The sequence below is a fragment of the Coturnix japonica genome, chromosome 7 (assembly GCF_054131305.1).
Source record: "Coturnix japonica strain WE chromosome 7, WE-NBRP24, whole genome shotgun sequence".
In the NCBI taxonomy this organism is placed as follows: domain Eukaryota; kingdom Metazoa; phylum Chordata; class Aves; order Galliformes; family Phasianidae; genus Coturnix; species Coturnix japonica.
In genome coordinates, this window is record NC_140669.1 from 200,634 (window position 1) to 215,494 (window position 14,861).

Below are 14,861 nucleotides of genomic sequence, written 5' to 3' on the forward strand. Positions count from 1 at the left end.
AGTGCTGTGTAGATAGTTTGTAAGAGTGTTAATGCGCATTTAATCACATTAATGACAGCAGGGAACTCCTTCGCTTATTGCAGGTGACCAACTGTAAAATTCAGATTCATAGCAGTCTTTCAGAACTGGGTTGTGCTTTATTTTCATCACTGAAACATGTATAAGTGGCTAAATGGTCGAGTCAGGAATTTCTCTGATGTAGGTTCCCAGAGTGCCGTAGCACTCCTGTTCTTCCAGGAAGACAGAAGCTAGTTTGTAGATGATGGATCCCAGTGAAATACTCTGTATGTACTTATGCTAACTTGAGCTGTGTGTACAGCTGGATGCTTTTTGGCTAATGCAGTTGTAGGCTTCACATTAAGTACTAGCTATTAGAAGAAATGTCAGATTCTTTGCATTACATGCTTCTGAAAGCTTGCATCACACTGTAAACAAAAGCTGCCTGATGTCTGTGCAGTAGTACACTGCACGGATGTTCCTAATATTGGAACTTCCTAACTTTAAAATTATTTTAAGTGTTTATCTAGAAAGTTTGAGACAAAAAAATCTCCCTGTAAATGTTTGTTAGAAAAAGACATGAAAGTGCAGAGTTAATGGTATTTCAATTACCTTTGGCTTATTTTGTTTTTGACAGTGAAATTGATAAAAATATTGATTATATGTCGAACTTAAGGAGAGATAAATGGATGGTTGAAGGCAAACTTCGGAAGTAAGTTTCATTTCCTTCAGTTTTACTTTGTATTGTTTTTTTGTTTGCTCATAGATGTTGCTATATGGTTTATTGTTTCTGAGGCTAAAATTAAGCTGATGCCGTTACAGGTTTACCAAGAAGTCGGTAATTGATCTACCTAATTTAGGTGGATGTGAATTTAGAGTGATCCTGCACTGTGTTATATAACATGCTAAAGAAGCATGAGATTCAGAGGGTTTTTGCCCCTTATAATTAGGATTAAGTCCATTTTGTATTCTTTGGGGGAAAAAAGTGAAATCTATTTTATTGGAATATTACAGGAGCTGTCATATTGTGATTGATGTCATCAGTTTATCTGGACCTACCATACTTAGCAGTGTTCTTTCTGAAAGGCATTTTAATACGTGGTTTTCATACAACAGTCACCCATCAAATTTTACCAGTTTCTTTGACATAAAATTAACACTTCCATTTTATGTTTGTTACATCATTCCCTATACTTAGGGATCATCTCTAGCATGCAAACATTAAGATATTTTGATATTTTTATTTAAGGTAAAATTGGGATTTTTAAAGGGTCTTCAGCTTCATACCCACTGTTCTCCCATCCTACAAGACAAAATTCCATACAGCAAGCATAATGGCTCCAACTACCAGGAAGCTAGAAGGCATAAATGTCATGAATCATGGTGGTAAAAATGTATAGCCAGACTCCTACTTTCCTTTTTCTTGGTCATCTTTATCTCTTACCAGGAACGGTAACCCTTCTTAACGCTTGTTTTAGGTACTTATGTTTCTAATCTTGTTTCTCCCTTTTTTCCCTTTAATGTATCTGCAAAGGAAGATGGAAGAAGTAAAGAAGAAGGACAAGAGGGAGGTAGAGGAAAAAATATGACCAATAATAAGAAATTCTCTACTAATAACACAAGTCCCTGTCTGTGCAGATTTAATGCATTTTATCTCTTAGGATAGTACCACATTCCTTTTCCTGTCTTCATCTGTAACTCTTCTATGATTCTACATAGTTCTAGAAGTCTCAGTGAAGTCCTATTTAGCCAATTATTCCTTAATAGAATGGGACCCTTGCCTGTCCTTGTCCCCCATGGGGCCACTTAGTCTTTCTCTCCCTCCATCGAACTGTAAGTACTTGTAGATTAGAATCCTCCTTTTTCTCATGATCTTTATTTTCTTTGACTTCAAGTAGGGGGGAATAAGACCCTAAAGTCTCATGCTCCTCTGCATTTCTACAATCATTTCTCTATTTCTTGCTTTTCCCCTTCCTGTGTGGATGTGAGGTAACAGTAGTGCTGATCCTACTGTAAAGTGTAAGTATTGTGGGAGTGTTCTGAGACATTCTTTGCTTCTTTGAAGTCACTAGACTTATCTATCTCATTCTTGATTCAAAATCTTTGAATTTTTCACTTTTTTTTGTTTCTGATGAACTCTCAGAAGCTTTTAGGAAAAGCCTTCATTGATCATTTTAAAACAGTGCTCTCTTTGTATGTCAGATGATGATTTTTATAAGCTCCTGCAGCTGTTCTGGGGCTTCTCTGAAAAGAAGCCTGTCCATTTAAGTCTTCTGTTTGATCTTTTTTCTTCTTCCAGGTTTTTGTATGATATCTTCCTCAAGCATTTCAGTGCTCAGTCTAGTTTTTAAACATTCTGGTTCCAAATAGTTTTAGGAATATCTGGTCTATTGACTACTTGTCATATGATCAATGTCCATTGATCATTGATGTTCTCTTCCTATATACGCACAAATCTCTGCATGACTCTCAAAACACAAACTCATCATATGTAGAAAGGATGTAATAGTAGAATAAAGGATACTGAGAAATGAATGCATTTCAACTAAGCCTGGTTTACCAGGTTATATCTGTATATGCTGTGTAAATTATCATACCATGATGTCCAGATTGTTTTAAAGTATATCCAAGTGGGATGAGAAGAGGTTCTGCAAGTGTCAGAAGATTTTTTTTTTTTGTCACAAACTGATTGGTTTTTATGATTATGCTCCAACTATTGGTGAGATGAGCTCTGCCGATATTCTTCATATCCAGTTGAAGGAAAAGAAAAAAAATATATATATATGTGTATGTATGCGGACACACACATACACAATCTCCATATATGTGTTTATATGCATGTATACACACATACATTAAAAAAAATAAAAAATCTGTTGATAAAATTTATAAAAAAGCATTAGAATCCAAGACTGAAAAAAAAAGAGTCAAAAGCCTCTAGGGGGGCTTCTTCTTTTTTTTCTTTCTCCCTTTCTTTCTTGTGTTGTTTTTTTTTGTTGTTGTTGTTTGTTTGTTTGTTTTGGTTTTGTTTGATTGATTTTTGTTTTCCTTAAGGATGTGAACTGAATTCATTGATAAGTATAATAATATTTATAGTCAGAAACTGAACTCTGATCTGTGTTGGCCTCTTCTGTGTGCTGGGAGGTTGCATCTCGAGCCTTCTCTATTGCATTTAGGGGGAATCTTGATACCAGTCACCATTTTTGTAAAACACATCTGTCTCATCAGATCAAATCATCTTTCTGTGTGTTTTCTATATCACAGATATTGTCAGGAGACTGTCTCACCTGAGATGATTCAGTTGATTTTGTTACTAGATAATCGTAACATGCCGCCTTCTTGACATCTCTTGTGTCACTTGGTCAATGTAAAGTGACGGTAAATCAAAAGCAGTGTTACCTAAAGGCAGGAATTACATCCTGAGGTTTGAATTGGAGGTAATTCTGATTTGGGAAACTTTCATTACTTGAGAGCTAAGAAGAATAATGTTAAGAGAATGTGATACTTAGGATTTCTTTTCCTTGCTATTTCCTAATATTTGATTTAGGGACAGAATAGATGATGAATGCTTAAAAAAATAAATCATAATGTGAATTTTTCTTCCACAATCTGATGAACATTGTAGGTTAGGAAAAGCAGTCTTAAGTCATGTATCTGAGCATTGCCTTCTGCTTTGTGTAGTGGACTTCACAGCATCCTGTATGATGAAGGAAGTCTTTTTGGTCTTTATGTGAAAGAAAGATGAATGGAAGTTTTTTTGAGGGAAGGTTTTCTTCTGTTTGTGCACACCTATTAGTAGCAATAAATTACGCCACATTTACAAATCTGAACATTTTTTATAAGTTATGTTCTCATTGATTTCTACCTCTACACAACTTTGTATAAAAAGAGCTGCTTTCTGACGCCTGTGTTAGAAAAAGAGGGCATCTCTGATTTATTTCCATTCCTACTTGTAGTATCATGCAAACTTCCTATGGTGCTTTCCAATGTTGTATCTCTCCTTTCAGTTCCAGTGAAAGTAGCTTTTTTCTTTTGTTATTATTTATTTTAGGTGTATGAATGAGCATCTTTCCTGATCACTGAACTTCATCTGCTAGCTTCTTTAGTGAATTGTCTTGCAGATTGTCTCAATCTGATTTGTCTCTAAAATTATTCCATCGCACAGCATTCAGTCCAGTCGCTGACTAGTGGCTTGGTTTTATCGATGACTACCGTACATAGGCATAAGTTTCCAGTCCAGCTGAAAAGGACTTGACAGTGTAAAGTTACAGTAGAAGAAAATAAATCTTCTAAAAAAGTAACTCGGCAGACATCTCAGTAGGACTTGGTTAGCTAAGGCTCTTTGTGCCAGAGCTGAAAACAGAACTTGCTTCCAAATTCCTTGGAAGGCCCGAGAAATTTTTTATCCAGAATATTATAAATTACTAAAGTAGCTGTAAGAGGTCTACTACCACTTGAGCAGTGACAGCTTCATTAAGTTCTGTGCTGTTTGGTGCTGGCATGGTTTGATCAGCGTTTTAAAAAGCTGATGCTTTCATGAGAGTGCATCTGTCAAGAAGCCAGTACTTTTACAACACTCATCATGTTTGTAGCCACTTGCTGTATGGAATATTGTGTTGTAGGATGGGAAGAGAGAGAAGTATGACAAGGGAGAATTACGTGCTGGTAATTGTGTTTGTCGTTACCGTTCTACTTTTCCCATCCTACCCTTCTTCCAGCCATCTCTTACAAAATCTTTGTCTTCCCTACACATTTATGAATCTCTTCTGAGTCAGTTGCATTTTTTGGTCTGCGTTATAAGTGATTAGACCTGGCTATCTATACCTCCTGCGATTCAGCATGTTTGCCTGCTAGCTTCCTGATAGGTGGAACTGTAATTTTTGCTGTGTGGGATCTTGTCTTATAGGGTTTTTATAGAAGAAGAAGGTCTACAACTGCTATAATTACTGGTATGTAAGTTTCCTTTTTCTTTCATAAAAGGAAAAATAAGGATTTGATTGAGTCTCCTAATAGTTTAGGTAACCATGACTTCTTAAAGAAGAAAATATTTTGTAGAATGGAAAAATCATCCAATGGCCTGTGCTAAAGTAATACATAATAACTAAATAATACTTAAAAAAAAATCCAAAAAACAAAAAAAACCCCCACAAAACACTGAAATGAAAAAAAAATCACTTTAAAACCAACTTTCCTGTTGCCATGCAAATACAGAGAATTTCATAAGTTTAGTTTAGGATTTCCCCCCCTATTTTTTCTTTGGCAGCTGTTTTATAAAGATACTCTTAATTGCATAAAACAGAGATAAATAGTTCTTTCTTCTAATTGTCCTTTCTGACTTTTCAGTATCACTCTTGTATTCCATTTCTTTTAAACGGTTATGTGACAAAATTCACCTGTAAGAAACAGAAATTCTGGGTAGGATTGGATAAGAGGTTTATGAGCTTTCTGTAACCTGATTTTTTTCTTATTGTTTAATGGGAATAAACAGGTAATAAAATGCAGAGCATCACAGAACAGAACAGCTAATTTGATATAAAATGATTCACTTTTAATCACACAGGAACAAAGGTATGTGTTTATGCTACAAATAAACTGTATAATTTCACTCCTTGTTATGTTTTTAAAGTCTTAGAATCATTCATGCAAAAAAAACTGGCAAAAGAGATGCTACAGGAGGTGGTGAAGTAGGAGAGGAGCCGCATTCTTTGGAAACGCCAACATCAGGCCGCAAACGGAGACGAAAGGGTGGGGATAGTGATTATGATGAAGATGACGACGATGACAGCGATGACCAGGCAGATGAGGATGATGAGGATGAAGAGGACAAAGAAGATAAAAAAGGAAAGAAAGCAGAAGTTTGTGAGGATGAGGTGGGAGATTTTAAATATTGAAATGGAACTAACTGGTAAATTGACACTTGCTCCCCTTCTGCTTCCCTGCAGCATTAGGGTTCTCTGCACCACTTCCCCAAAATCTTACAATAAGAGTGAAGGAAAAGTATCTTACATCCATTTCATTTCATTTCTTTTTTTTTTTTATAAATAATTTGTTTTCAAGAGTGTATTTTTCTTTTCTTTATGTTCCTTCTAGAATAGGAACAGCTCTTTTTGCTGCTCCTCTGGTTTTGTTGTAGTTACCTTGTATGAGTTTTAAGAAAATACTGTAGTGGTGTAGTATGGTATTCTTACAAAATAATACTTCAGAGTTTAAATTGGTAACATCTAGGAATCCAATCCCACATTTTTTACTCGTCTTTTACCCTGAAATTCAGTCTTACAGTCTGATACTTTGGAAGTCCTATAACTCCTCTAGAAAAAGTATGTGAAATATATGGAAGTATATTATCCTCAGGATTTACCTTTCACATTTTAAGTCACATTTTCTGTTTCTACTTTTCTACTACAAAGTTAATAAGACATAGTATAGTTTTATCCTGAGATGGTTTTGGTAAGACAGTGTGTTTGGTAATTATAGGATGATGGAGACCAGACAGCAAGTGTTGAAGAACTAGAGAAGCAGATTGAAAAACTGACCAAGGTGAGAGATCATCTCGGTTGTGATTTGTATTTGACTATTGTGGTGGAATTTCAAGAGTTGAAATCACAAGCCATTGCCTTCAGTGCCCTCCTTTATTATAAATTTTAATCAGGATCAACTTTCGTTTAATGAAAGTATGGATGCTGAAGCTATCTATGACACCTGAATTTTAGTCCATAAGTATTTGTTGCATTAGCAGATTTCACACAGTCAGTGATCAGAAAGATGTTGATTATATCTTTCCATATCTCAAGTTGTTGTTCAGATTTAATTTATATACTTCTGTCTGTTGTTAAGTGCCTCAATTAAGTCTTGAAATTCTGGTCACTGGCAAACAGATGATTTTTTTTAAAAGACTTCTTAAAATTTGTTTGTTTTTCACCTATGAAATTATAACACCTTCCCTTTTTTAAAAACAGCAACAAAGCCAGTACAGGAAGAAGTTATTTGAAGCCTCACATTGTTTGCGTTCAATGATGTTTGGCCAAGATCGTTACAGGCGCCGGTACTGGATTCTGCCCCAGTGTGGTGGCATTTTTGTAGAAGGCATGGAAAGTGGCGAAGGTGAGCAGCATAGAATAAGTAGTAGTGAGGTCTCTTAGGCTTCATCTTCAACCTGAGGCTAAGCAGGTAACCCAGCAAGTCTTCCATTCATATGATGCTTTCTGATACCATTTTTCTTGTTGGAAGACATTTAGTTCTCTAACCCCCTTGCCCTTATTCTGTCTTTTTTTATCCTTACAAAAAAGGGTTCCTAGTCTTAGGCTGAAACATTAATAAAGGGTAGAAAGGAGATAGTTAAGCAGATGAGAAGATGACAGAAAACAGAAAAATGGTTTTCCTGTGCATTAAAAATATGTCTTCTCCACCTTGAATATTTCCAGAAACTGGCATTTGTTACCAACTTCTGACTGCTCTGTCTGATCACATCTGCCTGCTCTGCTGTGTAGGCAGTCTGTCATACTGGGTAGTTCTTCAAACAGTTTGAAACTGCCAAGAATGTTGGCAATTAAACTTCTCAGTCTTAGTTGGCAATGATTTTTTATCTAAAGGGATAAAATATTTAATGTTGTCCTTAAATATTTTGAAAATAATTGATTTCATAATAAGAACAATGGTACTTGTTGTAGTAGCTGGCTGTCAGTTTAATAAAATGGCCCTTTGCAATAATAAGCTTAAAGGCTCCGTTGTTGGGCTTTGTTTGACTACACTGATATTATTTTTTCTCCCGGTGTTAGAGAATCTGCATGTGCTTTTACATTTGCATTGTTGTGGAAAGTGGGAAGTAATTTTGTTTATATGAAATAAATTTAACATGGAAGGAGGCAAAAAAGAATTAGTTGTTGCTGAGATGATAAAAGTGATCTAAATTAGTTGGTCTGTTTTGTTTCATCTACGGTTTTTGTGTTTCTTCAGGTCTAGAAGAAATTGCAAAAGAAAAAGAGAAGTTAAAAAAAGTGGAAAGCGTACATGTTAAAGAAGAGGTTCTTGAGATCTCAGAAGAAAAAATAAGCTGTTTAAATACAACTCACTGTGAGCAAAAGGAAGATCTGAAAGAAAAGGACAACACTAATTTGTTTTTGCAAAAGCCTGGGTCATTTTCAAAACTAAGCAAACTGTTAGAGGTTGCGAAAATGCCACATGAGTCTGATGTCATGCCCCAAAAACCTAATGGTGGTGCAGCAAATGGATGCACTCCATCTTATCAAAATACCTCCCAAAACTCTCTGTGCAGTCTTCAACCCAGCGTATCACAAAGCAACAGTGAGAAGTCTGATTCTAATAATCTTTTCAGTCCTATTGCAAGCGGGACAGGAAAGTTTTATAGTTCTCCAGTAATTCCAAGTGATCAGTTGTTAAAGACTCTTACTGAGAAGAACAGGCAGTGGTTCAGCCTTTTGCCGAGAGTACCCTGTGATGACATGTCAGTTACCCATGCAGATGCACCAGCTACTGCAACTTCACTTACTCCTCAGTCACATCCACCATCAAAATCACCTTCACCTGTTCCATCACCTCTTCTGGGTTCAACCTCTGCACAGAGTCCAATGGGATTAAGTCCTTTTGCATTGCCACCACTGCAGGTAAATAATTGTTTTAAATAGCATTAATTTGCTGTGCTTGTTTGGCAGAATTTATTTTGAGCCAAATTGTTTCACAGGCATGGTATCATATCATTATGTTTTCATTTATTTTATTACTTCCTATTTCTAAACATTAATAGTAGTTCCACGTAAGAGATAATATTAGAATTTTTTATTTAAAAAAAAAAATTAGATTAACCAATGTTTGATGTTTTGTATATTTATTTTAGTAATCAGATTTTGCTTTTAGGGGTTTGGCTATTGTATTAAATGGAAGACAAATTTCAGACATTTGACTGTTCCTTAAGCAATCACAGGTTCTAATAGGAATTACTGCATTGTTGTTATATGACTTTTTCCTGAACAACTTGAAGTACTGAGCAAGTAAAGATATCCTTTATGTTTTGATTGCTGCTTGAAAATTAGCATTTGAATGATAAGTCTAGTTTTTTGGTAACACGGAACAGTACCAGTTTTGATAGTGTTAAAAATGTTTTCCCTGTAGCAGATGAAGCCTGGACTACCTGTCATGGGACTTCAGTTTTGTGGATGGCCTACAGGAGTTCTTACTTCAAATGTTCAATTTTCATCTCCTTTACCTACTATTGGATCAGGGTTGGGATTATCAGAAGGGAATGGTAACTCATTCTTGACATCTAGTGTTCCTACAAGTAAAAGTGAATCACCAGCACTGCAGACTGAGAAAATAGCTTCTGCCACCTGTACAGCAGTGGAAGTGGCCAAGCCAGCAGATCACTCAAACCCAAAACCTATACCAGAAGGTAAGGATGGGCAGTCAGGTGGGACTGTCTGGATAATTTCTAGTGCTGCTGTGCTGTTACAGTTTACTTTTTCTCATTCCCCTAGTGAATTTCTCTAATCTGACTGTAATAATGTGAAAAACACCTGATAAGTATTTATATGTTTGTCTTGCTTTAGAAATGCAGTATGGGTGGTGGAGGATTACTGATCCTGAGGACCTAAAATCTTTGCATAAAGTGCTGAATCTCAGGGGAATAAGAGAAAAGGCATTACAAAAACAAATACAGAAACACATGGACTATATCACTCTGGCCTGCATCAAAAATAAGGATGGTAGGTAATTGGTATTTATGTTACACATGATATTGGAGCATAATAGTGTGGAGATCTTTCCAGTATGTGCTTGGATACAGAGATGGTCATAGTAGCAAGATAAACACAGTAAAAAGTCTCATACTTGCCTTTTTACCAGCCTTATTCTGGTAAGTTAGTGTAGGAAAAACTTTCTTTAATATAAATTCTTTATTGGTTTTAGTGTTGATAACTTTTCAAGCATTTTCTGTCTCTGTAACAATATAGCTCAGATTTCCCTTCCCCTTGCCTTTATAATTGCAAGCTTGAAATCCTACAGAATTTGGTGGTCATGTTGGATATCTTAAGAGCTGTACACTTCTGTAACAATTCTTCAGCATTTAATTGGACTGACAGGTAAAACAGCTTGAATTTTCTTAGAGAAGTTGTAATAATTTAACAAAATATGATTCTCAAATGCAGTTGCAATTATTGATATCAATGAAAACGAAGATAACCAGGTAACTCAAGATGTTGTGGAAAACTGGTCAGTGGAAGAGCAAGAAATGGAGGTGGACCTTGCTATTCTTCAGCAGGTGGAAGATCTAGAGAGGAGAGTTGCTTCAGCTAGTTTGCAAGTTAAGGTAAAACTAACATTTAGTAAAATTTCTCTTTTAAAATAGTGTTGATGAAGTGGGAAGAATTTAAAGTAGATAGTAGCAGTCCTTTTGCTGTTGGTAAGTGCCTTCTCATTTGTCCGTAATTGTCAGCAAGTAAAACAAATCCACTGCAGCTCTATCATGGATATCTGTTCCAGATATTTCATTGCAGTTGTATCTTCAGCTAAAGATGATCAGAATGACAGCTCCTGAAGGGTTCTTTGACAGTGTGCAGAGTCACACACATTTTGTTTACATTTCATGAATGCCCAGATTTCGTTTCATGTAGATGACTTAATTTTTGTGGGGTTTGCCACTTCTCTGCCTCATTTGGGTTGTGGGAGTAACTTTTCCATGGTGAGTAGTGATACCAAACTAAGTATGTTTGGTTCAAGTATGGATGTAGTATTCCAGGTGTAGTGTGTCCTACTAGCAGGTGCCATTTCTTTGTGACCAAATGAATACTGTCTGCTGGGGCAATGACACAGACCTATTCTGATGTTTTCACTGATAGGGTATTTCAAAGTAAGATAAGAATGCAGAATGTTGCAGAAAACTCACTTCAGAAAGTCTGGTAATGCTCATGTATTTTTGATTGATTGTTTTAGTTCTCTGGAGATTTTGGAAAAGGTCTCTACAGATGGATTACAAGTTACCAAGATGTACTGGAAACAGCACTTCAATTATTTATTCTGATTCTGTAGAACAGTTCCTCTATTCAAACACTAAGTTAAATAGCAACCAATAAATGCACAAACCTTTCTATTAACATAGGGCTGGCTGTGTCCTGAACCTGCATCAGAAAGAGAAGACTTGGTATATCATGAACATAAGTCAATTATTAGATTGCACAAGAAGCACGATGGAGATAGTGCTGGAGGCGGAGAAGGCAGTACCAGCTCTCTAGAGCGGAAGAGTGACAACCCTCTAGATATAGCTGTAACCAGACTTGCTGACTTGGAGCGGAACATAGAGCGAAGGTATCTGAAGAGCCCCTTAAGTACCACCATTCAGATCAAACTGGATAATGTGGGCACAGTTACTGTCCCTGCTCCTGCACCATCCATTAGTGGTGATGGTGACGGGTAGGTTTTTGAGATTAACTTGAAAAATTATTGTGCTTCTTTGCTAATTGGAGCCTATTTTCTATTGCTTGTTATCTATGTACTTTCTTGTATGTCTTGTGATCCATATGGATCATGTTATTCTGCATGGTGCTTCATAAAGATATTTTTTGTTATGTTTGTTGATGATGCAAAGTTATCTTACATTTAACTGGATGTGACTGAGCTTTGAGGCTTGTAGCCACAGTCTGTGCACTACATCAAATTTAGTTGCTTATACCTTATACTTATTGGCTGTGTATGTTTTGTCGTTGCTTGGCTTTCAGTGTGATAATGCTTGTTCCACGTTCAAATATCAGCAAATGTGGATGTGACCTACCTAATTTCTCTGTATTTCAATACAGAACTGAAGAGGATATTGCTCCAGGGCTAAGGGTATGGAGAAAGGCATTGTCAGAAGCACGAAGTGCTGCACAGGTGGCTCTGTGCATTCAGCAATTACAGAAATCAATAGCATGGGAGAAATCTATTATGAAAGTTGTAAGTGTTTTTTTATTAAGAAAAAATAGTGTAACTGAAATAGTTTTGCTATATCCTGTTTTCACACTTTAGGCTTCAGGTATTACAAGAGAACATGTGTTTTATTACTGCCTATGAAACTTAATATTAACTGTACATCGTGCACAGATGAGTATAAATATACTGGAAATGATTGTTCCCTTCTTGAAAAAATTCAGTATCACAAAAATTTTAAGATGAAAAGCCCTTGTAATAGTTGGCTCTATGTAAGATAGTAATTACTCCTTATAATTAATATTTTGGTAAATAATAATTTATGACTTCATCTGATACTGTATTTAGTAGAGTATATCTTATCTGTGGTATAAGTTTTATGGTAATTCAGCACATTTTTGTTCCTATATGCCTTTAGATATCTCTTCATGTACTTTATAAATTCCATATTATTACTGAACTCTGAGGTAAAATGAAAATTAAAAAAAAAAAAAATTTACAGAGCAAATTGTTTGAAAGGGAACTGTAATTTAGGTATCGTTCCCTTGCTTCGAAGTTTACAAATCGAACTGAGTCCATTTTTCATGTGTTATAGTACTGCCAAATATGTCGAAAGGGAGATAATGAGGAACTGCTGCTGCTTTGTGATGGTTGCGATAAAGGCTGTCATACCTACTGCCACAGACCCAAGATTACTACCATACCAGATGGTGACTGGTTTTGTCCTGCCTGCATAGCAAAGGTAATGCTACAATCGTTATATTTCTAGAATGACAGATTAATGTTTTTCTGAGGTGTTTCTTTTGTTGCAGCTTTGGCTGGAAGTTGGAAATTTGAAGATATAAGAAATCTAAAGTATAATTCTGCCTGAACTTCAATATATATTGAATAGTGATTCCAAATTCTGTAAAACAGAGAAACAATTTTATGACAAGATAAAAACTGTGCTGTCCTAATTAATCTCAGCTTGGATTTTTTTCTTGTCTAAAATAAGGCTGTTGACCACCTGCCATTTTCTAGTTAATAGAGAATATTTCCTTATTTGGCCGTAGGCCTATTTCCTAATAGACCTTAGATACTCAAAAATGATTTGTTCTCATTGGTTGACATTATATTTTTATCTAGATGGCCAATAGTCAGCATCACTCTCTTTTTTCCTTTACAAACTGATAGACTTGGCTGTTTCTCTAACCTTGAACAAAATATATATATGTGTGATACTGAATGGCATTAACAGAGTACATTTATTTCCAAAACATTTTAGTGTGTTCAGTATTAAACAGAACTAACTCTATACATAGCATACACTTTCTGTGTTACAATTCAGATGACAATTTAATTGCAAACTGACCACATTTCTTGTCGCACTAGTTACAGTCAGATCTGAAATGCGTAGGAAGGTCATTTATAAAATTCATGGAATTAAGTAATTTCTAGTCATAGGTATAAGTGGGTCTTCTCAATAGCATTGTGGTTTGATGTTATGTTCTAATGATCTGAGTGATGTCTTCAAATGTTATAGTCTTATGATGCTGTCAATAACATAACTCCTTTTGTCTGCATTTTAAACGCGTTCTTTCTTAGTTTCTCCTCATTGTCTATAAATAATTTTCTATTTGATTAAATAATAATCCTTATTTCCTGGTTTTACAATTGTTGTGGTTTTGTACTCCAAGGTTTTATTGTATTTCTCTTGCATTTAGGCTATTTATTTCTTTCATATCTACCATTTTATTTACATCAGTTGATCCCTTCGCTGTCTTGACTTTTAGAAGCTCTTTTCTGCATCTTGCAAATAATACAGCTGATTGAAAATGGATACAGAATTCCGGTTTTGGTTATATCAGTCTATTGAGAATGGACAAATAGAAGGGTTATTCCAGCAATAATGCCTCCGGATGTTGTGCCGTGACATCAAAGGCAAATGTTGGTGTTATGGTAGTAAAGGTTGACATTTGTTGTCAGTATTTTATACACTTCATCACCATGCAGTGGATGGCCACAGGGGGGCTGTCTGACAAAATGGTGTCTGACATGGAAATGCGTATGAAGCAAAGATGTGGAATTGAATTCCTTCGTGCAGAAATAGTGGCGTTCAGTGATGTTTGCTGAATGTGGAGACCAAGTAGTGGGTGTCAGTACAGTGGGGCAGTGGGTGGTAGATTTCAGCAAGGGCAACAGCAGTCACCTTAGCTGGTGCATATTTTTATGAGCACAGCATGCAGGCTGTTGTTAATTGCTGGTGAAAATGTATAGCAAATGGTGGTGACTATGCTGAAAAATGGTGCTGTGTAGCTGTCAGTTTCCTCTATCAAATAAAAGGCATTACTTTCAGTGTGACCTATGTACTGAACCTAAAACTAGGCCATCCTGGTTTTCTGGGAGCCAGAAAGCCATACCAGCCTGAAAAATGGTGCTTTTACACTGACACAAGTTGGGAACTGAGACCACTAGTCACAGGGATTTCTGCAGCCTTTCTCACCTTTGAGTGGCTAATTGCTGACATAGGTTTTTTTTGTGTTTTTTGGTGACTGATCTTCTCTGCTATCTATCAGTAGTGACAGATCTCTGTCATTTCTTGGTTATTGCTTATTCCTTTTTATTTTCATTTTTATTTTCAGGCAAGTGGTCAAACTCTAAAATTAAAAAAACTTCAAATCAAAGGAAAAAAAAGTAATGAACAAAAGAGAGGCAGGAAATTACCAGGAGATACAGAAGATGAAGACTCTGCGACTACTAGCACCTCATTAAAAAGAGGGAAAACAGACCCTAAAAAAAGGAAAATGGATGAAAGTGTTTCTGTAAGCCAGGGAAAGCAAGAAAATTTCACTGCTATAAAGAAACCTAAAAGAGATGACTCCAAGGACCTGGCTATGTGCAGGTATGATCTACCTTCTTGTAAACTGACTGATTCTAAACTTTGGTACATGCTGTAGAAGCAGGTAGTGCCTCAT

At 36.0% G+C, this 14,861-nt stretch overlaps 1 protein-coding gene across 50 annotated transcripts in view; it reads left to right on the plus strand.

The window, feature by feature from the left end:
- The window catches only part of BAZ2B (bromodomain adjacent to zinc finger domain 2B), a 90,177-nt gene that overhangs the window by 72,469 nt on the left and 2,847 nt on the right, over nucleotides 1-14,861 (plus strand). For 37 of the 50 annotated variants that reach the window (XM_085551952.1, XM_085551958.1, XM_085551959.1 and 34 more), the window contains 12 exons: nucleotides 635-709; nucleotides 5,624-5,867; nucleotides 6,472-6,534; nucleotides 6,954-7,098; nucleotides 7,951-8,618; nucleotides 9,124-9,400; nucleotides 9,558-9,713; nucleotides 10,155-10,315; nucleotides 11,105-11,415; nucleotides 11,799-11,934; nucleotides 12,503-12,649; nucleotides 14,529-14,788. In XM_085551952.1, coding sequence (XP_085408078.1) covers nucleotides 635-709; nucleotides 5,624-5,867; nucleotides 6,472-6,534; nucleotides 6,954-7,098; nucleotides 7,951-8,618; nucleotides 9,124-9,400; nucleotides 9,558-9,713; nucleotides 10,155-10,315; nucleotides 11,105-11,415; nucleotides 11,799-11,934; nucleotides 12,503-12,649; nucleotides 14,529-14,788 — 2,643 coding nt within the window. Of the gene's footprint in view, nucleotides 1-634; nucleotides 710-4,903; nucleotides 4,947-5,623; nucleotides 5,868-6,471; nucleotides 6,535-6,953; nucleotides 7,099-7,950; nucleotides 8,619-9,123; nucleotides 9,401-9,557; nucleotides 9,714-10,154; nucleotides 10,316-11,104; nucleotides 11,416-11,798; nucleotides 11,935-12,502; nucleotides 12,650-14,528; nucleotides 14,789-14,861 lie in introns of those variants that run through there. The other 13 variants (XM_085551968.1, XM_085551974.1, XM_085551937.1 and 10 more) reach the window with 4 other exon arrangements.